General features: G+C 35.3%; 1 protein-coding gene across 2 annotated transcripts in view; it reads left to right on the top strand.

Moving 5' to 3' along the window:
- Positions 1–24,286, top strand: part of LOC150107764 (lipoma-preferred partner homolog) — a 219,139-nt gene that overhangs the window by 138,688 nt on the left and 56,165 nt on the right. For both annotated transcript variants that reach the window (XM_090391523.1, XM_090391524.1), the window contains 2 exons: positions 12,094–12,141; positions 12,259–12,389. In XM_090391523.1, coding sequence (XP_090247649.1) covers positions 12,094–12,141; positions 12,259–12,389 — 179 coding nt within the window. The remainder of the gene's footprint in view (positions 1–12,093; positions 12,142–12,258; positions 12,390–24,286) is intronic.

Here is a 24,286-nt window from a genome sequence, read left to right as displayed (position 1 = left end):
CTTACAACTAAAATAAAGACTTAAATATTGTTGATATATAATGCCCCATACAACTGTACACCATAATACCCCATACAACTGTAACAATTTGAATAGCTTCTCTCCTGGCAATTTTTCATAAGCTTTTTACACATCTACAAAACTTAAATACAGATCGTTGTTATATTCCCATAACTTCTCAACTATTTGTTGTAAAGTGAAAATCTGATCCTGACAGCCTCTATTTGGCTTGAATCCAGCTTGTTATTCACCAAGCTTCTCTTCCACAATCCTTCTCAACTGTTTCTCAAGTATACTGGCATAAATCTTACCAGGAACACTCAGTAGAGAAATACCTCTGTAATTCTCACATTCCGTTTTATTTCCCTTTTTATATATTGGTACTATGACAGCTCTACCCCAATCATCCGGAATTCGTCCCTCTATCCAGGCCTGTTGATCTATGCAGTGCAGGCACTGTAAGACTTTTATACCTCCATAATTAAGCATTTCTGGTCAAATATCATCTACTGCAGCTGCATTTCCACATCTCAGGCCTTTGATGGCTTTTTCTACTTCAAGTATGGATATGTATTCCTGACTTCATGACTTTTGAGTGTTTTTACCACTGTGCTATCACTGCTTGTTTCATTTAGCAATTTTTCGAAGTAATTACACCATACTTTAAGGATATCTTTTCTCCAGTTTTCATGTCACCTTTATCATCTCTAATTCCTTTTACAGCACTCCTTCCATTTCTGAGCTTCTTCAACAACCTCCAGAATATCTTGCCACCTTCTTGATATTTATTTCCTATGTTTTACCAATGTCTTCCCATTACTTTTGTTTAGCTAGTTTTACACAGTGTTTAGCTTTCTTACATTTGTCTCTGTATTCTCTAAGAGCACAAGCTGACTTATTTGCCAGGAACTTTTGTTGTTTTTTTTCTTTTCCTTCACTGCCTCTTTAACTTCCTGTGTCCACCATGGACTTCTGATTTTTCTATCCTTGTAGACAACTTCACCACATGCCTCTCTGGCTGAATCAATCAATCAGTCAGTCAACGTTTTCGTTAGGGCTTGCCACTGAATCTCCAAGGTTTGGTTCCTGTTCTCAAACTCTTTCATTTTTTCTTCAATAATCTTTGTGTATTTTAGTCTACAGTTCACATCTGAGAGCTGCTCACCTTTTATTTGCTTTAAAACCTTTTTACATGTTTTTCTTTTCAAAATGAAATGCAATTTTATCTTGCTCAAGACAAAATAGTGATTGCTTCCAATTTCAAATCCTCTAAAAAAACACATCTAAAAACTTGCATGAATTTCTTCTATGCAGAAATGCACGTGAAATCATTTGCTATCATTGCCCTTAACTCAGTATTGTCATATCTGGGTAGTAATCCTACAATTTTTACTCTCTCACATTTCTTTCTCACTTATTCCAACAGGCCTTTCATATCTTCTCTCATACTATATTTGTTACTACTTAAATTATACCTACCAGAACTACCATCTCTTTTACTTTCCTTTTTTTGATTTTCAAATACGTTTGTCATATTTTTAATTTTCTCCCACGGGAAACGAGAAGTGGTAACTCCCTCAGCAAGCACAAATTTCAAGATTGCGTCACCATACCATATCACTTCTTTTTTCTTAGATTTTAACTGACTCACCTTGTTGTTATTAATGTTATGATTACCAAGTTCAGTACTTTCCTGCCTGTTCTTGTTCAGATCCTTTTTCTTATCCTGTCTAAGTTTAGTCAAACATTTTTCCGCCTTTTCCAATTCTCTGGTCGATATCTATAGTTTCCCTGGTTTTGCTCTTCCAAACTCTTGCAGAACAACACTTTTTCCAATCATCTAACTCCAAAACCATTCAAGTGCAGTGCATCAAGCATATGCAGATCCTTTTGTCCATCAAATTCACTCCACACATCTATACACCATCTATACATTGCATGCCATTTCTCCTACACAATTTTCTCATTGACTCATTGGCAATCATAGCTCTTCACAATTCTGTCTCTCTCATACTGTGGCAAAAGACTTGCAATCGTTACTTTCTTACTCCTCATTTTTGCTTCTTCCAACAACTCTTTTATATCCTCTCTTATTGTATATTTCATAAATCATTCTTTTACCATTAACCCTTTCTTTTTCCATCCTGCTACACCACACACCAATCATTTCTCCAGTTGCTCAAGTTTTGTCCTGTGAAGGAGTCTGCATAAGTGTGCAGTATCTTTCTGCACTGGCATCTCCTCATTCATATTATTACTTTCATCCACTTCCTTCAAACTCTCATTTGTATTTTGTGCACTATCTTTAATGCTCCTGCTACATTCTCCATAACACTTTCCCAATCCTGCCTTACATCCTTAATATCAGTCACTTCATTCTTCCACTTCCACATGACTCTCATTTCTTGCATTCACTCATGAAATATTTCTGACAAACATTCTCTGCATTCTCCATATATGACAGTAGAAACAGCACAGAGGATAACTAAGATTATGAAGGACATACATTATCAGGTAATGAAATGGAAGAAGTATGCAGGAAGCAGAAGATTGTTCATTAGGTGATGGTGGTGTGGTGTTCATTGGCTGCAAATTGCTGATAGGGAGTGTCACAGAGAGTGAAATGGAGTGCGATCCATTCTTTCACTTAGAAGTTTGTCAGGCACCTGGCCATTGTGGTTTAGTTTGCTTTGGATATACAAAGATGTTGTCCAGCAACTGTAGAAAGGGACATCAGCAATGTATATGATAACAAGATTCTGAAAAATCTGATTTATATGCAGCACAGTTTTTTTTTTCCTGTTTCAAGATCTGTTAGAAGAAAACAAAAATTATCCACGGTTTTTGTGGATACTTTATATTATATTATGTAATATAATGTATTACATATATTATGTAATATATAATTTTTTATGTGATTGTTGCTGAATCACATCAAATATACCTGTCTGAAATTTTTCAATAAATAATTTATTTAATTAATTATTATTATTATTATTATTCAGGCCTCCAAGGAGTCAAAAGACTCATCGAGGGGGGTCCTTCCTAGTCTGTCAAGACTCATCAAGGGGAGGTCTCCCCCCCCCCCCCTGAGAAACACAAAGTCTATCATACCACTCCTTAAACTCACTGACCGTTCTCGCTCCCACCACTCCATCAGGCAATGCATTCCACGGCTCAACCACCCTCCACACAAAGAAACCACTCCTTACCCTCTTGCTCACAGTTTCCTTTCGTAACTTCCAGGGATGGCCTCTTGTCATCACTCCTTCCCGCTGTTCAACCAAGCGAAAGAACTCCCCAGTGTCAACCCTGTAACCACCTCTCAAGAGTTTAAAAGTCTCAATCATATCACCTCTCCTTCTATCCACCAAACTCTGCAGTCCACATTCTCTCAGCCGATCCTCATAACTATCCTTGTACAGTCCTAAAACCATCTTTGTCATCCGTCTTTGTATCCTTTCCACAGTTATTTTATCCCCTTCAAATCCTGGGGACCAAATCTGAGAACAATAGTCCAAGTGTGGTCTGATCAGAGAATTATACAACGGAATGATAACCCTCTTATCTCTGCAGGTCAGTGTCCTTCTCATAATAGCAGCAATCCTCTGTGTTACCTTCACCACCTTTGCAATATGTCCCCTAAACTTCAGGTCTCTATCAATCATCAACCCCAGATCCCTTGTCTCCCCTACTTCCTCCAGTATAACTCCTCCCCTAGAGTATGCAGCATCCCATCGATATTTCCCAAACCTCAAGACCTTACATTTTGTTGCATTAAACTGACACCCCCATTCATTTGCCCATCTATGTAGCTTATTTAAATCCTCTTGCAGGGCTACCACATCTGCACTATTACTAATAATCCTTCCCAGCTTTGCATCATCCGCAAACAACTGAATATCCCCCTGCAATCCACTGGCTATGTCATTGATATAAAGGTTAAACAATATAGGTCCTAGTACTGAGCCCTGTGGGACCCCACTTGTAATCCTCTGCCTCCTGGAAACTGCTCCACCATACACACTTCTCTGATACCTATCAGACAGCCAATCCTGAATCCAGTTGACCAATCTGACATCCAGACCCATGTGCTGCAACTTAAATATCAGCTTATCATGTGGCACCCTGTCAAATGCCTTCGCCAAGTCTAAGAAAATTGCAGTATATGCCTTTCCCTCATCTAATGTTCTTGTAACTTTATTATAAAAGGCTAGCATATTGCTAAAACAAGAGCGTCCTTTCACAAATCCATGTTGATTCTCACAGATAACATTACCCTCATCTGCCCAATGCTGTATACGGTCCCTCACTACTTTCTCCAAGATCTTAACAACTACTGATGACACACAGACTGGCCTATAATTAGACACTTCCAGTCTGTTACCACCCTTATGCAATGGCACTATCTTACCTTCCTTCCATTCCCTGGGCACCTTTGCCAAAGCCAGACTTTCATTGAAAAGCCAGGTTAAAGGCACTGTCAATTCCCTAGCACATTCTCTCAAAACTCGTGTGAAATACCATCCAGTCCCACAGCTTTACTGACATCCAGAGTACTCAGTATCTGAAACACACTCTCCTCCTGTACCTCCAGACCTCGAACCAGTCCTATCCCTCTAGCATTAAAACTGACTCCTCTAGGATGAAATACTCCAGTAAAGTGTTCATTGAACAATTCCACTATGTCCTCTGCATCAGTCACTGTATTCCCATTTTTATCCCACAATATCATTCTTCCACAATCATTTCTCCTCATACTGGCCACATAGCTAAAAAATTCCCTAGGATTTTCTTTGGATCTTAGGGCCAATCTCCTCTCATATTCCAGTTTCGCTTTCCTTACCACACTAGTCGCTCTTCTGGCCTGTGTCTTATATTCCTCATGCATCTCTTCCATAGCCTCTTTTTTGCATGCAATTCCTGTTTAATATTATTTGTCATCCACTTTACTCCAAATTGCGTCCTCTTCTTCGCTCGTGGTATACAACTTACCATTGCTGATAACAAATATTCTTTCACAATTTCCCACGCACTAGTGATATCCCGGCCTTCCAATTCCTCCCTCTATGAAACTTCCCGAAGTTGACGTCTAAGACTATTATAATCACCTGCCTTATAATTCCACATAAGTTCCCGTCTCTTTGATACTCCTGCATGTCTATTCATTTTCGAAGTCAACACCATATGGTCACTCTCTCCAACTGGTGGGAGAGACGTCAACTCAGTTATTATCAACTCTTCTGATGCTATAACCAAATCCAAAACTTTTGAACCTCTTGTTCCCTCTGTTACATGTTGCCTAAGACAGTTGTCCCTCAAGAATTCTAGAAATTCCATTCCCCTATTGCTACATGCCTCTTCCTCTCCAATTTATACTACTGAAGTTAAAATCTCCCATAACAATCATTCTTCTTGCACTTGCCAAACTTAGCTGTCTAAACATCTCCTGGTCCCCATCCTCTGTGCTCCTGGGTCTGTAGCAACACCCCACTAAATATCCTGTCTTGCCTACCTCTACCTCACACCATATGCTCTCAAAATCATTTGTCTCACTTCCTTCCAAATTCTCCACTCTTAGAGGACATAGGTCATCACTTATCATAAGCATTACCCCACCACCACGCTTTCCCCTCCTATCCTGACGAAAAATGCTATACCCAGCGACTTCTATTCCTGTTGTTATATCCCCTTCTGTCAACCACATCTCAGTGATCGCAATAATTTTTGGCCCAGGCTGATGCTATCTGCGCTACCAATTCCTCTCCCTTATTCCGGATACTCCTGGCATTAGTATACAGCATATAAATGCCATTGTTTCTATACCCAGCATTATCCCTTCTAGACTCCACTGGGCTCAGTGTTACCTGACATTGTCTCCCTTCTCCCAAGTATCCATTCCCACAAGAGGCCACCCTGTGGTTTAAAATATTGGATAGTGTCCATATTTAGAATGGCAGTTAAAAACGGTCCTAGAATTTTCTGGGAAGCACAGACAAAATGAATTTTATCAGAATAACAATATATATGGCCAGATTGCGTTAAGTATTCAAATGAAAAATGTTTCTAAATGGAAGTGATATTTTACATAGATTTTTTGAGAATACTAGAAAAAAATTAGTTATCATAATCAAGGATGTTTAATGATGCAGAACTTTCTTTCTAAACAATTTTTGGCCAAATCTCAAGTCATCTTATTCCAATGGGGGAAAAAGATTCACAGATATAAAAATCAAATAATAAATTCATACAGAAATGATGAGTGCAATAAAGCTCACTTGATTCTTGTTTAATCCACCATTAGATTCCAATAGGCCTAAGCTACAAAAAAAAGTTTTTTTTTTATCACTACCGCAAGTGAGAGATTTCAGAGCCAGTAGTAAATTAATGTGATGTGTTTTAATTGCTTAAAAAATAGTTAACACTGATGTGATGAGTTTAAGACCATTTCTCAGAAGTAAAAAGAGTTGGTCATATTTAAAGTAGTGGGATAACTGATATTTCACATTAGGTGTTTCTAATTTTACTGCTAGTTTTATCGTTAAATGATGATCAATGTCAATTACAATTATTTTTACTTTTGCACATATGATCTTATGCTTTTGCACATGTGAATTTAATATGCAGTGGTATATAAAAGTATTTCCTCTTTAGATATGAAATGGATATTATAACTATTTGCAAACATAAGTGTTGCTCATGGTTATTATAATTCAAAAGGGAACTGTTGGATTCTGAATCAAATAACATTTATTCTAATTTTTCTTCCTTCTGCGATCATTCAAATCCTTGTAATTGTTTCCTCTTCTCATATTTTCAGTTCTGATATGCAAAGCTGATACCTTAGTAAAATTAATCTCAGCTGGTAATTGATTCTCAGCACAAATTTCTTGCTCAGAATCAGATACTTGAAGTTTTGATGTCAAGTTGAATAACAGGCTGATCAAGTATAGTAGAGCTTAAATCAGTATTTTTCACACTAAACTCATAGGTGGTGTATCAGACTTTTACCACCACCCCCCCTTTTTTTTTTTTTTTCTAGGTTATACCTTGTTTGGATGAAATTCTCTCCTGTGTTTTCTACAATGCATGTATTATCTTCCTTGTTTTTGCTCAGATTCTTACTGTTATCACATTTGACTGTAGCATATCTTCTATTTTGGTAATCCATTCTTCTAGTCTTCCTTCTGCGATCATTCAAATCCTTGTAATTGTTTCCTCTTCTCATATTTTCAGTTCTGATATGCAAAGCTGATACCTTAGTAAAAGTAATCTCAGCTGGTAATTGATTCTCAGCACAAATTTCTTGCTCAGAATCAGATTCTTGAAGTTTTGATGTCAAGTCAGTGTCAAGTTGAATAACAGGCTGATCAAGTATAGTAGAGCTTAAATCAGTATTTTTCACAATTTGTTTATCTACAGATGATTGCATTTTATTAGGTTGTTCTTTTTGATTAGGCACACAAAATCTTCTTGTTAGTTGCCTTGTTCCTGTGCATTCAGACTTATTGTTTCCTTTAACACATATTCTTCTATTCATTAGGGATATTTGACCTCTGGTAAAATCACAAGAGAAGTGATGCTTCTCCATAAAATTTGTTCCTAATATTATGTGAGCATTTAAGCTAGGAGAGAAAGGGACTATCAATAGATCTTGATATACACAGAGGTTGATGTCTGGTATATAAATTTGTGTGCGAACTTTTTCATATGCTGTAGATCTCGAATCAGAAAGTGGAAATTCTTACAGGTCTCCTTAAATTGGTAACATTTTTCCATAATTTATCTCTTAATTTTAGGAATTAATGCTTACTGATGATTGAGGCATTACAACCTGTGTCAAATAGAATGTTACAATTATGACCTTTGACACATCCTGTAATCTTCATCATTAACTCTCTTGATCTAGGGAAATTTTGAGACTTATTATATGTTCTGTGAGAAATATGTCCAAAACTAGAGTTCCTTCTGCTGTTAGAGTAGTTTCTTTTATTAAGGTAGCAATTCCTAGTGATGTGACCAATCTTGTTGCAATTAAAACATTTAGGAGGATCTCCACCATCTGTGAGAAATTTTCTCCTTGTCTGAGGTTGAGGATCAATGGGAATTTGCTGTCGAACATTCTCCAGGGCTTCCACTACTGTATCCAATTTAGCCAAAATTGGTTTATTTTTCCTCTCAACTTCCAGTTTGACTACTTTGCTAACATGTTCTGCTGTGGGATTGAAGTTCTCTTGAAATCCTACAGTTATTTCTGTCAATTTTTTTATTACTTCATCTAACTTATTCTTCATTGGCTGTTGCAACTTTTCTACCTCCTGGTGAACAATTTCTTTTACTTCCTTGAATAATTTCATGTTGGTTTGTTCATTTGTGTCGGACATGCAGTTATGATTAATAGAATTCTCTCTAATGATTTTCCTTTCATCTTCTTTCCTTCTATTCTCTTTTGAGGATTTATTCACACCTATGGAACAATCAGTTGTTTCTACTATGTTTACAAGGCCTATATTGGATGAGGGACAAAGGTCTCCAATCATCTGTTCCTTTTCCTTGACAGCTACAAGGCATTCCTCTAGTGAGGTTATCTTCTTCTTATAGGCTGTCTCCCTCAGTTCTTGTTTGACACCTTGTCTAAATTGCTGATAAACTGCCCAATCCAAATGAGGTTTGTCTTCATTGGATACATTTAAACTTTCAGAGAGAGTTAGTAACCGATTGTAGAAATCACCAACACATTCTTTGTCCTTCTGTATAATCCTCTGTAGCTTCCACAAATTTGGTCCAACACTCCTCCGTTTACAAAATTGAGATAGTAAGACTTCTTTAAACTTCTTGTACTCAAATGTTTCTTTAAGTATAGGAGATGAAAAAAAATATGTCTTAGCTTTACCAATTAGTTTGTTTCTAAGTAATATCAACAACTGAAAGTCTGTCCAACCTGCTGTTTCTCTGAGTTTCTCAATATAAGTAAAAAAGGATAACACATCATCAGAGTCTTCTCCTGAAAATTGGGGAACTACCTGTTGGGGATTCACACTCCTAAAAAATTCACTGTCTTCCATCTCTGAATTTGAAGTAACAGCCATAGTGATAAATAAAGTATTAATTTAAATAATATAATCCTTTAATTTCAAAAAAAACAAACTTTATCTTTGCCTGATTTCAGATTACAACCAGTTCATTGTGATTTATTTAATTTACTTTCTAAATTTTCAGGGAGTAATTCCACAATTATTATTATCAAGCTAAATTCAATCTCTTAATTTACAGCTGTTAAATTACTTTCTATCAATTAAATCTCATCCTGTCGACTGCGCCATTTGTCGTGACGTTTTCTTCATGTTGTGTTCGAATCCACCATCTTGTTACAAGTCACTTTCATAAAATAAAACACAACTAATTGTAAATTGATCACTAATCCAAGGGTAGAGAAATTTCTGTTATACTGCGCCACTCTATCCTTAGATAAGTCTATATGAAATAGTAGGATCAATTCAAAGTTAGTTAGCAGTCTTTTCATTCATTCAGGCCGAAGTATTTATTTTCTTTCTGGGATTCCCACTAGATTCGAATTTTTGTGAACGGTGCAGTAAAAAGAAATTCAAGCAAATACGATAGTTAGATTAACAAATGAAGCATTTAATATAGGTCATATAACACATACATAAATTTTACTTCTAATTTTTAATAGTAGAAACAAGTCAAACATTAAGTCGAGTTAATCACATTATCACAATCTTCCAAGTCTTCACATGCACTTTCACAGCTTCTGGGTTACAAAGTTTCTACACTTAAATAAATATAATAGAACATCCAATCTAATCAATTTTCACACATTTCTCAGTCATGCTATAAGTTCAAAATATCACAGGCACTAATAGCTGAAAATATCTTTCAAACAATTCTTATCTCCAACTCTCAATCACGAAGAGTTTCCACAGTTAAAGTTAGGTTAAGCATAGCATAATTAACACACAATTCTTCAAGCATTGAAATAATACACTATGATAGACCTTACCGGAAATAGTTCCTAGTACATCAATTATGTTGTGAGCAAACTTTTGGAATTTATTTATCTTACTTAAAAAAAAAACACATCTACAAGACTTATCCACGGTTATACTTAAAGCACTATCAATTGCACTTCGGAATTCTAGACATCAATTACAGGGTACTTCAACTATCCTTGTTACCACTCATAAACTAATTAAAACACTGTGAGGTTCTTTTTAGGGCAAATCAGAAATAAGCCGCAATTCTAGACCAGCTGGGTTTATTCAGAATTCTTCCTTAAACGTCCAGCTTTTTATTTTATCCAATTGTAGCATTAATTTCCCTTCTATTATTACTGCTGATTTCACTTTCAGCTAACTATAAAATTCGTTTCGTCCTTGCTCACTTATAAAAATTATCCACTTAACTCCTACCCTTAAGAACCTTTTATTTACTTCTACTTCTCTAGTTTATCCCCTTGCTTCCTTTCACTCCCAGTTTCTGTCCCAACTCTCTTACCTCCTATATATTTTCTCTTCTTTATTTAGCCCACGCTCTGTTCCACTCGCGCTCGTTTATTTCACGTATCTCTATGACAACAGATAAACGTAAACATTCTCGCCAATGTTACATTAGGCTATAATACTACATTAAGTTATTACATAACGTTAAGCTTTTACAAAATAGGAATAATTAGAATATTTGCTTTTCAATAAATGCGTAGTTAAATTGCAAATATAAGTTCTTATAATATTGACATAACAATAAATAAAATAGCTTAATAATATTTAATACAGAATCTTATTATCATTAACACATTCCTTTGATTAAATAATTAAATATTTGATATAATTAAGGTAGTTATATGATATCAAATTATAATTTATGTTATTTTCATTAAATAATATTTACAAATGTAGCTCTTGTGACGGAAAATCATGTTGGATTCTGAATCAAATAACATTTATTCTAATTTCTACATAATCAGAATCCAACAGAACAACAGTACTAGATATGGTTGTTTTGCTTTTCATATACCACATGGCTAGGTTGCATGAAAAACAAAACCATATTCAAAAGTTAAGTTTAACTTCAGCTACAAGTAACTACATGTGTAGAAATCATAAGAATGTAAAGTAATGATATTTCTTTAGCAAAAATTTTCACAAAATTTGAGAATTTTTTGCAATCTCATTTTATTTTAGAATACAGCTTTGCAATATATATTAAAATCATATTTTGAAATTAAAAAAAAATTAATTTTATGGATTAAAAAACTTAGAAAGGGGGATGGTAAATCCCTTTGTTTCTACAGCCGGGTACGAAACTCGGATCGAAATCCATTGAAATTAATTATACCTTTTGGCTTATTAATTTAGTTGTTTGTTTTATGTATTCTGTCCTACTTTAAAAATGAAAAATATAATACTCTGCATGTAAAAGTACAAATAAAAAAATAAAAAAATCAGCTAGCGCCTTTTTATTCCCCTATATGGGGAGTAGGCGAGGCCATTTAGCCCTATCTAACTTTTGGAGACTGAGTGGGCAGTTCAATCTCCACTGGTACCAATCAGAGATAGATGGCCCAAGGCTATCACCAATTAAGCGGTACACAGTGAAGAGAGACGGCTCAAATGTGCTGCCATCTCGTGGTCCTTAACCCTAACACAATATATTTAATGTCTGAAATAATGTGGGTTCTACGGTCGATTTTCTTGAGTTTACAGGACGAAAAACCCGAGTTTCCGGGAGAAAAAACCCGCTTGCCCGTGCCAGAGATCGACTAACTCGGGAACCGGTCGAAAAAAGGCTTAGAAAAATTTCCTCTAGTCGTCGACTAGACTCGAAACCAAGTCTTCCTTCGTGCGGTCAAGCACCGTGGTATGCAAACGCCACATCCACTGAGCTACACAGGCTCTTAGTACAAATAAATAAATAAAATTTTAAAAAATCATCACCCCAAAAACTTTGTTAGTGTGTAACTCTGACAGTTATATATGATTAATGCTTATTATTGTAACCTCTAAAATTGTAAAAGCAATTTTATAGAAAATAGTTACCATTTGACATTATATATATTTTATATTTCTTTTGCAGAATACACTAGATAAGTGCTGTGTGTGCGGTACATCAATTTTAGACCGTGTAGGTATATTTAACATTGCATCTGTAAAAAAAAAAATACTGTTACTTTCTATCACTTTTCTTTTCCTTATTTATTTTTTACTTTGCATTGCTAAAATAAAGTTGCTTATTCTACAGATTCTGCGTGCAACTGGAAAACCCTATCATCCTGCTTGCTTTACATGCGTAGTTTGTGGAAAATGCCTGGATGGTATTCCTTTTACAGTTGATGCTACAAACCAAATTCACTGTATCGATGACTTTCATAAGTAAGTTTTGCTGTTCATATAGTATGTTGCATAGCTTTAGTACATAATTATACCTTATGATAAAATTCTGTTTATTGCTTCTTAGAAACGATAGCCAAACTTCAAAATTCAATCAGCTAATCAAAGCCTATCAGCAATTTGAGAATCACATAATGTGAAATAAATTGAAAACTATTATCATAACTTACGATTATGAATATTTTTTACAATTATTTATCTAGGTTAATATATTATTAGTTTTGATTTTGTAACATGTACATTGCCACTTGCGATGTGCTCGTTATTGATGTTATCATTGTCAAAATGAAATGTAAACCATTTGAAATTGATATACTTACTAGATTCTGATAGTTGTGTTACATTCAATTTTTTTTTATTGTAATTAAAAATTAAGTGTTGAGGTATTTGTGATGATTTGTTTAGACATTCTGTTTATGCAACAGAGATGTGTCGGCCATTATACGCAACTTCTCGCTTCTGAAAAGGAATCTTAGAATTGAGTCTTTCAGCTGGAGGAGTTGAGACCGTCAACAAGTATTTAGTAAATAAAAGAAGATATTGCAATTGACATTCTAATTGAAGGTTCAAGGAAATGCTGAATGGAAGGTTTCATCTTCTATTTTAAGGACACTGGATTACTATGGAAAAAGCAATTGGTGAAATTTGAAACTGTAAAGTGGCTTAATATGAAGAGCTCAAATTAGATATGTTGTTTATGAAGTAGTAGAAGAAACTCCTTTCTCTGGTACAAAATAAATTGTGTGTCAAATAGAACTGCAAGAGATAAGAATATTTATACTTCAGTGAGACAGGGGGAATAATATTGTATCCTACATAAGGGAGATAAAAAAAGATCCCATGAAAGAGAAGAAATTTTTATATTTTCAGAAAGAGCTTAACAAAGAAACGGACTAAACATTTTTGTTTGAAAACAAGGTGTTTAATCTGGTAGATGTGATTAAGTATATGTCAAACAATCCAATAATAGAATGAGTCAGAGAATGAATGATTTAATATTTTTGGATAAGAAAATCTCTCAAGTGCAGATTTATTTTAGAAGGCCCTGGATCCAGTTAATTTTATAGTAATTTATGTAATGTTATGTAAATGTATATAATGCTTTAGTTTCATTAAATGTATTTTTCTTATTTGACTCTTCAGTGAATAATTTTCTGGATTCTAAAAGAAATAGTTAAGTCATTGCACCAATCAGAATTGAACCCTTGGGTAATTAATAAACATTTGGAGTAAAAATCTCTTTAACAGAAATATAACAGTATCCATTTTACAGTTGATTCTGCAAACCAAATGCACTGTATTGATCACTTTCATAAGTAAGTTTTGCTGTTCATATAGTGTGTTGCATAGCTTCGTTACATGATTATACCTTATGATAAAATTTTGTTTGTCACCTCTTAGAAATGATAGCCAAACTTCAAAATTGAATCAAGCAGTCAAAGCCAAAGTATCAGCAGTTCGAGAATTACATTATGTGAAATAAATTGAAAGTTGTCATATTTATCAGTGTTGAAATTGGATGTAGATGTGTTGGGGGTGGGGTGAGGGGTGATCTTTTTGAAATCAATTTCTCTCTTTAAGAGTCCCATAAAAAGAAGAATCACTATTAATAGTAAGAGTTACTCTAATATAGTTAGCAAAGTTATCTTTTTGTATCTGCTTGCTTTCAATTTGTTGCTGATGTTTAAAAGAATGCCATTAATTTTGAATGTAAATCAAAAAGATGAACACTGTTACTATTTTGAAATATACTACCTACCTGGGGTTATTTTTGGTCTATGATGTTAGCTGTAATACTTCTTACTTATTGTAGTAATCACACTTCATATGGTCAACTCTTATATAGAAAACTAATAAAGCCACTGGAACAATTTATTTGCTATAGCAAATTTTCTTTAGAATGTTATTCTGGCTGTGGAGTTTCCATTAGGGCTTTTCGTAGTTTGCTGTATTGATTAAATTTGCTATTATTATTATTATTATTACCTGACACCTCCAGGGATTCCAAAGACTCATCGAGGGAGGGCACATACTCTACAATTCTGTCTCCACCATTCAATCCACCAACAAACAGCAACTACACCAATGCCATCTACTGCCCACCACCATTAGTATTTTCACAGACAATCACGAACATTCATGCCCACGGTGGGATTCGAACCCGCAGCCATTTGGCTGGAGAGCGGATACACCAACCACTTGGGCAACCAGGCCTGCATTGACATGGTGTTAACGTTTTTTTGTGAATGTGGGGGAGAAAGCTTATAAAAGATTGGAAATAAAATTATACCCAACCAATTACAGTAAAAGTAAAATCAAATTGACAATATTTAAACTAACAAACCAGTATGCACTAAAATTTGTCATAAAAGACAAGAAATGAAAATAAAATATTCATTCCACTTGATGGCACAGTGCCTAATAGTCGTGTGAAATAGTACTCCGTAGTAAACAACGTTTTAATTAGTTATCTTATTAAAAAAATGTATTATAGTAATTCTTGAAGTGTAGCCTGTAATGCCCTCTACCAGGTAATGTAATGCTCAGCTCTATGAAAGTTAACCTCTGCAAGCAGTTTTAAAAAAAAATTGCCTATTCAACCTGCTGTTAGTCAATGGTCGCCATTGGACTAGTATATGTGGTGAATACCTAGAACAAAGAATGAGATTAGCTTTAGTGCTAAACTCTATCTAACACATAATGGCAATCAGCTGCTAATTTTGTGAAGAGACATATTGACATTACATCTGTTATGAAGTGTGCAGATAAATGCAAAAGTAGTTATCATTTTTATTGTGCTGGTCTCAGAGAAAGCCAATTTAAAAAGCTCTCTAAAGGGAAACAAAACTGGAAATGTGCTTTGTGCAAATTCTGCAAACAACAAAGATCTGCTCAGTGTTCCAACTCTTTGTTCCACGACGGATGCCATTCCAGTGCTAGCCATTGCCTGCTGGCAACTTCTCCCACGGGTAATGACTTGTGCATTCCAGAGATTAGTAACATGGACAATATATGTATTACAGATTTAATGTGGATAATGAAAGAATTAAAAAAGACGTCAACGACTTAAGAAGTTTGACAGAATATACCTTGTACAAAAATGGATGACTTTCTGGCTATCATTGCTGGCCTGATACAAGAAGTTAAGGAACTTAAAGAACTTTGAACTAGAAAATGCAAATATGGAGCTGCATAGGGAGCTTAAAATATTCATGAAACAGTGGATGACCTGAATCAACAGGCAATTAGCTCAAACCTGAAATTGTTGGTGGTCCTCATGAACCATGCAAAAATAGCAAAGAAAGATTAGCTATCATGAAGATGATATTGAAGCTATACATCATGTTCCTAGTGGGCAGAAAAACAGAGCAATGCCTATGACGGAATTTGATTATAAAATTTAAAAGTAAAGCGATTGGATACAAATGGCTGGATGGAAAACAAAAATATTAAATATAGACTAAACACAACTGATATATGTGACAATTTTAAGGATAGCAAAATATATCTAAATGAGCACTTGACTGGAAACCTAAAATATTACTGTTTATTGCCAAGAAATGTAAAGAAGTATGCTACAAATATCTCTGGGTCAAACAGGGCAAATTTCATGCGAAGAGACTCATCTAAAATATGCAAATCAGATCTGAAGAAGACTTGTGTAAACTCCGAGAAAACAGCGAGAGTAATAACTGACTCGCGAACAACAATGGCAGATGAGAATAACAACTGTGATGTCCCTTTTCATAAATTTGTAATATGTCATGATTCAGTAGAATTAAGAAACTTTTTATCCTCAGACAATGAATAGTACTTTGAATAGTTTGCATATAAATATAAGAAGTATTCGAGATAAATTAGAATACATTGAATTACTGCTAGACAATTTAAACTATTGGCTAGATGTTCTGATATTAACAGAAATCTGGGTTAAAGATTAAGAAATTGATTTGTACCATTTAAGTGGATTTAAAAATTATCAGTGTAGAAATTATAACAAATCTAGAGATGTAATTATCTTTATTCGAAATTCCATATCTTTTTATAACATTACTAACATAAAAATGAAAACTGAAAATGTCAATTTATATTTAGAACACCATAATACAGGTAACTTTCTTTTTATATGACTTTTTTTATACGATTTTGAAATAACACGGTTTAGAAAACACAAGCAATTCTATTTTTGCACAGTATATTTTGATTTAACATGGTTTAAATGGCGCTTATTTTTAAAATTTCTGTTTGAATTCAGTTCTGTGAAAAAGGGTATTTCCATTATTAATTAGCATTTCCTAGAATGGTACCTATGTTCTTAAAATTGAATTTTGGGGATCCCCCCCCCTCGATGTTTTAAATATCAAGGATTACTCTACACTACAAAATGTAGACAATTGTGCAGACAACAAAAAACTCAATTTTTGTAATTATGATTTAAAGTAAGCTGACAGATGATCCATTATATTCACTTGCCATTGGTTGCTGGAAGCAGAAGGGTGCTATGCTGAGTGCTTCATAATGTAAAAATAAAGGAGAAGCTGCATCTGCAGATGAGCCAGCAGCTAGGGAATTTCTTTCAAAAGTCCAAAATTATTGAAAATGGTGACTACACTTCTGATCAAGTTTGGAACACAGATGAGACTGCCCTTTGTTGGAAAAAAATGTCAAGTAGAACTTACATAGCAAAATCACAAATGTGTTGGTGGCTTTAAAGCAGCTAAGGATCATGTGACTGTTATTTTGCAGCAATGCTTCAGGAGATCGTATATTAAAACCATTACTCATTAATCGATCCCTAAGACCTCGGGCAATAAAGGTGTAGATTTTAACACGTTACCAGTGCACTGGAAGACAAACAAAAACGGTTGGGTTACAAAAGAAATTTTTAATGAATGGTTCCAGAATCAATGTTTTGTTCCAGAAGTTAAACGCTATTTGATGGAAAAAAAATCTGACCTTTAAAGTTTTTATTGATTATAGACAATGCACCTCGCCATCCTGTTTTAGAACACCAGAATGTGGAATTTTGTTTTCTGCCACCAAATACAACCACTAGACCAGGGTGTGATCACTACCTTCAAAACTTACTACATAAGAAGAACATTCCAATACATTTTGGATAAACTATAAGGATAATTTACTGACAGTGATTGATGTGTGGAAGAAATTTTCTATTTTGATTTGCTCAAACTTGCTAAGTTGGCATTATCAGAATTGAAACCATCAACTTTAAATGCATGCTGGAAAGCTACTTGGCCAGAATGTGTTTAAAAAAAAACAAAAAAAAAACCTGTACCTTTGCATATAACTGAACATCCCAGTATCATCAGATTAGCACATGCAGTTGGCGGAGAAGAATTTGATGATTTTTCGTTTGCGGATATTGAAGAATTGATGGTTGACAAGGCTTTTAGTGATGATGAAATAATAAAAGCTGTCCTTGAGAATCTCAATGAAAAAGTGATGATGATGAAGAGATTCCACTCAATGCAGGATTAATTAAAGAAAGGCTTCAAATGGCTAGTAAATTGCAAAGTCATTTTCTTAGACGTGATCCAAATACTGAACGAGGTGAACAGTCTAAACGTGAACTTGAAGTCATGTATGGTGCAATATAAAGAATTATATAAAGATCTATTCAAAACAGGATCTCAACAATTAATTACAGAGTTCATAGTAAAAAAAAAAATTTAAAAAAATCAACCTTCAGAATTATTGGAAATTAGTGCTAATTTAGTTCCTTTTATTAAAGAAAACGTTTCGCCATTGCAGTATGAACAGGACAGCCAAAGTGTTTCGAGTGATGGAAGTGATTTAATTCCAGTCTCACAAAAGAATGTGGCTACTGTCAGAAAGTGAAAGCGAATAAAATTTAAGTAATAACCATGTGCGCGAGTTATTCGAATTTCTTTTTTTGAATTTCTGTTTTATTAGTGACACACTATTTTCTTTAAGAAAGATAAACATGTATATACTTTGAATAAGTATTTAAAATAAAAAAAATTTCATTAAAATTAGAGTTTTATTCAATGATTTTCATATGTTTTGTTTGAAAATAACTTATTGTTCATATCAGATTTTCACATCTGGAACCATTCTTCTATTTTTTCATATGCACTGTATTCTTTTTTACATGTTTTTTTTCTGTTATCAATCTACCGGGTAAATGGAGAATTGGGTTGTGTATATATATAATAGCTGTATATAGGTTGTATTGCTACACAGAGTCCAACTTTATACAAGAACTTGAAGTGTAGTCTAGATGAGATCAAAAGTCACAATGTTCTCATAACTGGGGATACGATATTGACTTGCTGAGAAATAGCAGCTTCTCTCAAGATTATCTAGATTTACTTGCCATGCATAGACTCAAACAATATATTAATGTCCCCATGAGAGAATTCAGTGGTGGTAGAATGTGCCTAGATCATGAGAACTTTCGGGAGAACTTTAAGTTGAAACAAAATCCAAGCAGCAGTTTTACACTAGCCTCTCGCAGATCATTTTCAGTTGGTATCAAAGTGCATTTGCAAGTACAGCACAGAGATAGAACAACCGAAAACATCCCCTACACAACAATTGACTCCAGAGTATTGAAGCATAACTTGAGCACTGTTTCTTGGGAAGAGAGAACGATGGAAACAAATATTGATACCTCCTATCATAAATTTAATGCAATATTGAACCAGTGGCGGCCCGTACATAAGCACTGTGACACTGCAGCACCCCGAAGGAAAAAATGAAAAAATTAAATTTTGTTTGTGTTTATAAATAATAACAATGCTTACAACATTATATAAATGCAATACAACATGTTAAAGGTTACAGCTTGTGTTTTGACATTGATTGAATAGTTAATAATTGGAATTGTTCGATTAACGCTTTAGATTACGAAAAAAATGCACTGTGATCTAACGCCAATATTCGTTTGCGCTTGTTATTGCATGTTACGTCATTCCCACACTGCTCGAATGGCAGTGTATCTTTAATATGCTTACTCGTCTTATTTCTGTGAGATATGAAATGTTTATTATTGATGTGTGTGCATGGTGAACTATTTTTTGTAAATCTTCTTTTATTTTGTTAAAATAATATATAATTATTTATTTATTATAGATACAAGGCTGAATTATGATGAGTGGCACTGTTGAAAATATGAAAAGAATTATATTTTTTCGATTATCATTACACGAAACGATAATTGCGATCTAACGCTGGTATTTGTTTGTGCTTGCATGTTACATCATATGATACACTGTTGTTTGGGCAGTGTATCATATGCTTCCATGCGTTATTTCTGTGAGATATTATTATTATTACGGGCAACTCCAGGGAGACCTTAGACTCATTGAGGGAGGCCCCGAATCATGTTCATCACAACTATTCGACATTCATACAGTATCTATCATACCTCGCCTTAAACTCATTCACTCTCACAGCATCCACCACAGACTCTGGCAGCCCATTCCACTCATTCACCACCCTGAAAGTAAAGAACCCAGCTTTAACACCCTTACTAATCACACTTTTGCCCAGCTTCCATGGATGTCCCCTAGTCCTCCTACAATCAGTCCTGTTCTCAAAAATATCTTCTGAATTAATTTTATAGAAACCCTTCAGTAATTTGAATGTCTCAATCATATCTCCCCTCCTCTGCCTATCAACCAATTTGCAACCCACAAATCCTCAACCTGTTCTCATAAGGTTCATTCCACAGACTTGCTATCATATTGGTCACTCGCCTCTGGATCCTCTCCACCTCCTCCCCATCAAGAAGAAACCTAGGTGACCAAATCTGGGCACAGTAGTCAAGATGGGGTCTTATCAAGGCTCGATACAGAGGAACAATAACCTGCTTGTCTCTGCTTGTCAACGTATTCTTCAGCAACCAAGTGATTTGATGAGCTGATTTGGCCACTTTTGCAATGTGTCCCCTAAACTTCAACTCCTTATCCACCAACACTCCTAAATCTCGTGCCTCATCAATTTCCTGGAGTACAGTTCCACCAGTGTAGTAAACTGCTGTTAATCTTTTCACCCCCAAAATGTATAACCTTACATTTTGCCACATTAAATTGACATCCATTCTCCTTAGCCCAGACCTCCAATCTATCCAAATCATCTGCATTCACTATTGCCCTACCCAACTATGCATCATCCGCAAACAAATGAACTGTTCCTCTTAGATCCTTTCCTATATCGTTAATGAACAAATTAAACATCGGTGGTCCAAGAACAGATCCTTGTGGCACACACCACTAGTCACAGGCTGTCTTGTGGACTCTACTCCTGAATAAACCACTCTCTGATATCTCTCCATCATCCACCATCCTATCCATCTCACCATCCCCATATGCTACATTTTACTGATTAGAATTCCATCCGGTATCCTGTCAAAGGCCTTAGCAATCCAGTAGAATCACTGTAAACCCATTACCCTTATCCATTTCAGCCGTCACTGTGTTATAATACATGAGCAAGTTACTGAGGCATGACCTACCCTTCACAAAACCATGCTGTCCCTGATACAGTATCCTATTTTCTCCAAGACCTTGCTAACGATTCCTGTTATGCTGATTGGTTGCTAATTTTCAACAGCAGCCTTGGAACCACCTTTATGCAGCGGAATTATTTTCTCCTCTTTCCACCCCTTTGGGACTTACCCAGACCCGAGGTTCAAATTAAACAAAATGGTCAAGGGCACTGACAATTCTTTAGCCGCTTCACGTACGACACGAGCTGGTATACCATCCAATCCCACAGATGTATTGACATTGAGGTTCTGTAATAGACTATTTATCTCTACTTCATTCATCACAATTCCAGTATAAGCTATTGATTCTTCCATTCCTGCAATGTCACCACCTGGATGATATAGTTTTGCAAAGTGCTCGCTCAGTAATTCCACTATATCGACTGATTCGGTTACCTCCCTACCCTCGACATTTTTTAAAATCATTCTGCCATGAACATTTTTCCTTTAACTTGCAACATATTGAAAAAACTGTTTGGGATTCTCTTTAGCCTGCATGGCGAATTTTCTTTCATAATCTGCTTTTGCTTTTCTTACCACCCTTGTTACTTTCCTGGCCTGAGCTTTATACTGTTCCTGCGCCTGCTGGTCACCTTTCTCCTTAAATTCCCTCCACAATTGTTTCTTTTTTTGCAGCTCAAGCTTAATATTGTTATTCATCCATTTAACTCCTACTTGATTTATTATTCGGACTCTTGGTATACCGTCAACCGTTGCCTCCTGCAAACACTTCTTAACCACCTCTCATGCAGTATCAACATCCAGCCCTTGCAGTTTTACATGCCATGGCACTGAGCCAAGCACACACACTCCTAAGCTTGTCATGCTTACCAGCCCGATAATTCCACATGTACCCTGTCTTAATTGTAAATTCCACACCTTTAGTCACTTCCCAAGTCAAGACCATATGATCGCTCTCACCAATTGGTGGCAATGTGGTCATATTCGTTACAGCCAAATCCTCAGATGTAATTACTAGGTCAAGCACTCTCTGACCCCTAGTGTTTTCCATTATATGCTGTTGCAGATAGTTATCCCTTAATAACCGCTTTAACAGTTTTTAAATTTTACATGCCATTTAACTCCTACTTGATTTATTATTCTGACTCTTGGTATACCGTCAACCGTTGCCTCCTGCAAACACTTCTTAACCACCTCTCATGCAGTATCAACATCCAGTATCAACATGGCACTGAACCAATCAAACTCCTAAGCTTGTCATACTTACCAGCCCAGTAATTCCACATGTACCCTGTCTTAAATGTAAATTCCACTCCTTTAGCCACCTCCCAAGTCATGACCTTATGATCACTCTCACCAATTGGTGGCAACATGGTCATGTTCATTACAGCCAAATTCTCAGATGCAATTACTAGGTCAAGCACTCTCTGTCACCCTATTATTTTCCACTACATGCTGTCGCAGATAGTTGTCCCTTAATAACCGCATAAAATCCAATTCCTTCCTCCCATGTACCCTCTCCTCCTTCCAGTCAGTGTTACCATAATTGAAATCACCCATAATAATTACCCTCCTTCCACTCATTTCTTCTATTTGCCTATGCATGCTATTCCCACCATCTATTCCATCACCTGGTCTATAGCAGCACCCAATTGTATATTTTGTTCTGCTAGACTCTATCTCACACCAAATAGCCTCAAATGCGCTCTTTTCTCCATCCTGCAGTTCAACTTCTATACTCCTTGGCTGCAACTCATCAGCTATCATCAATAACACTCCTCCCCCCTTTTTATTCTCCCTGTCACTCCTGAACACGCTATACCCGTCGCATTCAATTCCACTAGCTTTATGATCTTCTGTCAGCCATGTTTCTCTAATACCCTCCTTCCAAGTACCAACCAAGTGCAAAAACTTTTCCTTCTGTTCCTAATACTCCTGGCATTAGTGTACAAGAATTGCAGAAGCCCAATAGTCCCATCTCTACTTTGATGCCTTATACTAACTATCACATTCTGATTTGTTGTCCTTCGTACTCGCTTGGACATATTATACTCATTTATTCACTCAACTACCTTCCTAAAGTCTGCATATCTATTCCCCCCCCTTAATAAATCTAGTTTCCATGAGTCTGTACTTCCACTTCATTCATCAACACTTTTTCAAGCCTCCGTACACCAAATCCATTCAAATGTAACCCATCCATCTTATATAAATCCTTTTGCCCATCGAACTCACTCCACACATCCACAAATTCCACACCACTCTCCATGCATAACCCACGCATAAAGTCATTGACAATTATGGCCCTCCTTCTAAACACTTCACTATCATACTGCGGCAAAATACTCAATCCTAACTCTCTTACTCTTCTCTTTTGCTACCTCAAGTAATTGCCTCACATCCTCTATCATTTCCATTTTGTCTTCTTTCAAATCATTTGTTCCTGCCACGACTATCATCTCTTTCACCCTCTGTTTTTGCACTCGAATAGATTCGCTGACGTCCTTTATGTTCGCACCCGGTTGGTATGATTTCGTCAAACGCTCAATTATCACACCTCTTAATAGCGAATCTCCATACAGGCACTCACTCCTTCATTTTATTTACGTTTACGATATGAAATGTTTATTATTGGTGCATGTGAATGTGAACTATTTTTTGTAAATTTTATTTTATTTTGTTAAAATAACATATAATTATTTATTTATTATAGATACAAGGCTGAATTATGACGAGTGTCACTGTTGAAAATATGAAAAGAATAAAATTTTTTCAATTATCGTTACACGAAAAATGCACTCGATGATCTAACGCCAATATTCGTTTGCGCTTGTCATTGCTATTGATACAAAACTTTTATTATTGGTGTTTGTTCGTGGTGAGGATGAAATATTTTTAATAAAGCAATTTTTAATATGTAAATTTATTTATTAATAAATTCGTTACTGATTATGAAATAAAGTTTTTTTTATTTTTGATTTTTTTTTTGGTATATGCAGCACCCCCACTTAAAATTTTCACTGGCCGCCACTGTGTTGAACAATAAAATACAAGACTCAATTAAAGTTAAAATAATAGACCATATGAAAGAAACAGTCCTGGATTACTCAGGAAATCAGACACTACATAAAAATTAGAGATAAAGCGTATAAAAAGTTTAAAAATACCTGCCCAATCAATATTATGAACACTGTATCAAGTACTATAGAAATCTAATACACCATAAATTAAAAGAAAGTAAAAATGAGTACTACAGAGATGAATTCCTAAAATGCCAAGGAATAAGCAATTCCCAGATTAAAGATATTGATAGGAATAGAGAAAATGGAGACAGAGGATGAGCTGAAGAATTCAATGTTCACTTTGTCATGGTCAGTGAAAGCAT

Source organism: Typopeltis vanoorti, chromosome 4, assembly GCF_054136105.1.
Source record: "Typopeltis vanoorti isolate ZY-2024b chromosome 4, IOZ_Tvanoo_1.0, whole genome shotgun sequence".
Taxonomy (NCBI): Eukaryota; Metazoa; Arthropoda; class Arachnida; order Uropygi; family Thelyphonidae; genus Typopeltis; species Typopeltis vanoorti.
Note: the sequence above shows the minus strand (reverse complement) of the source record. Positions and strands in the feature narration are given on the sequence as shown.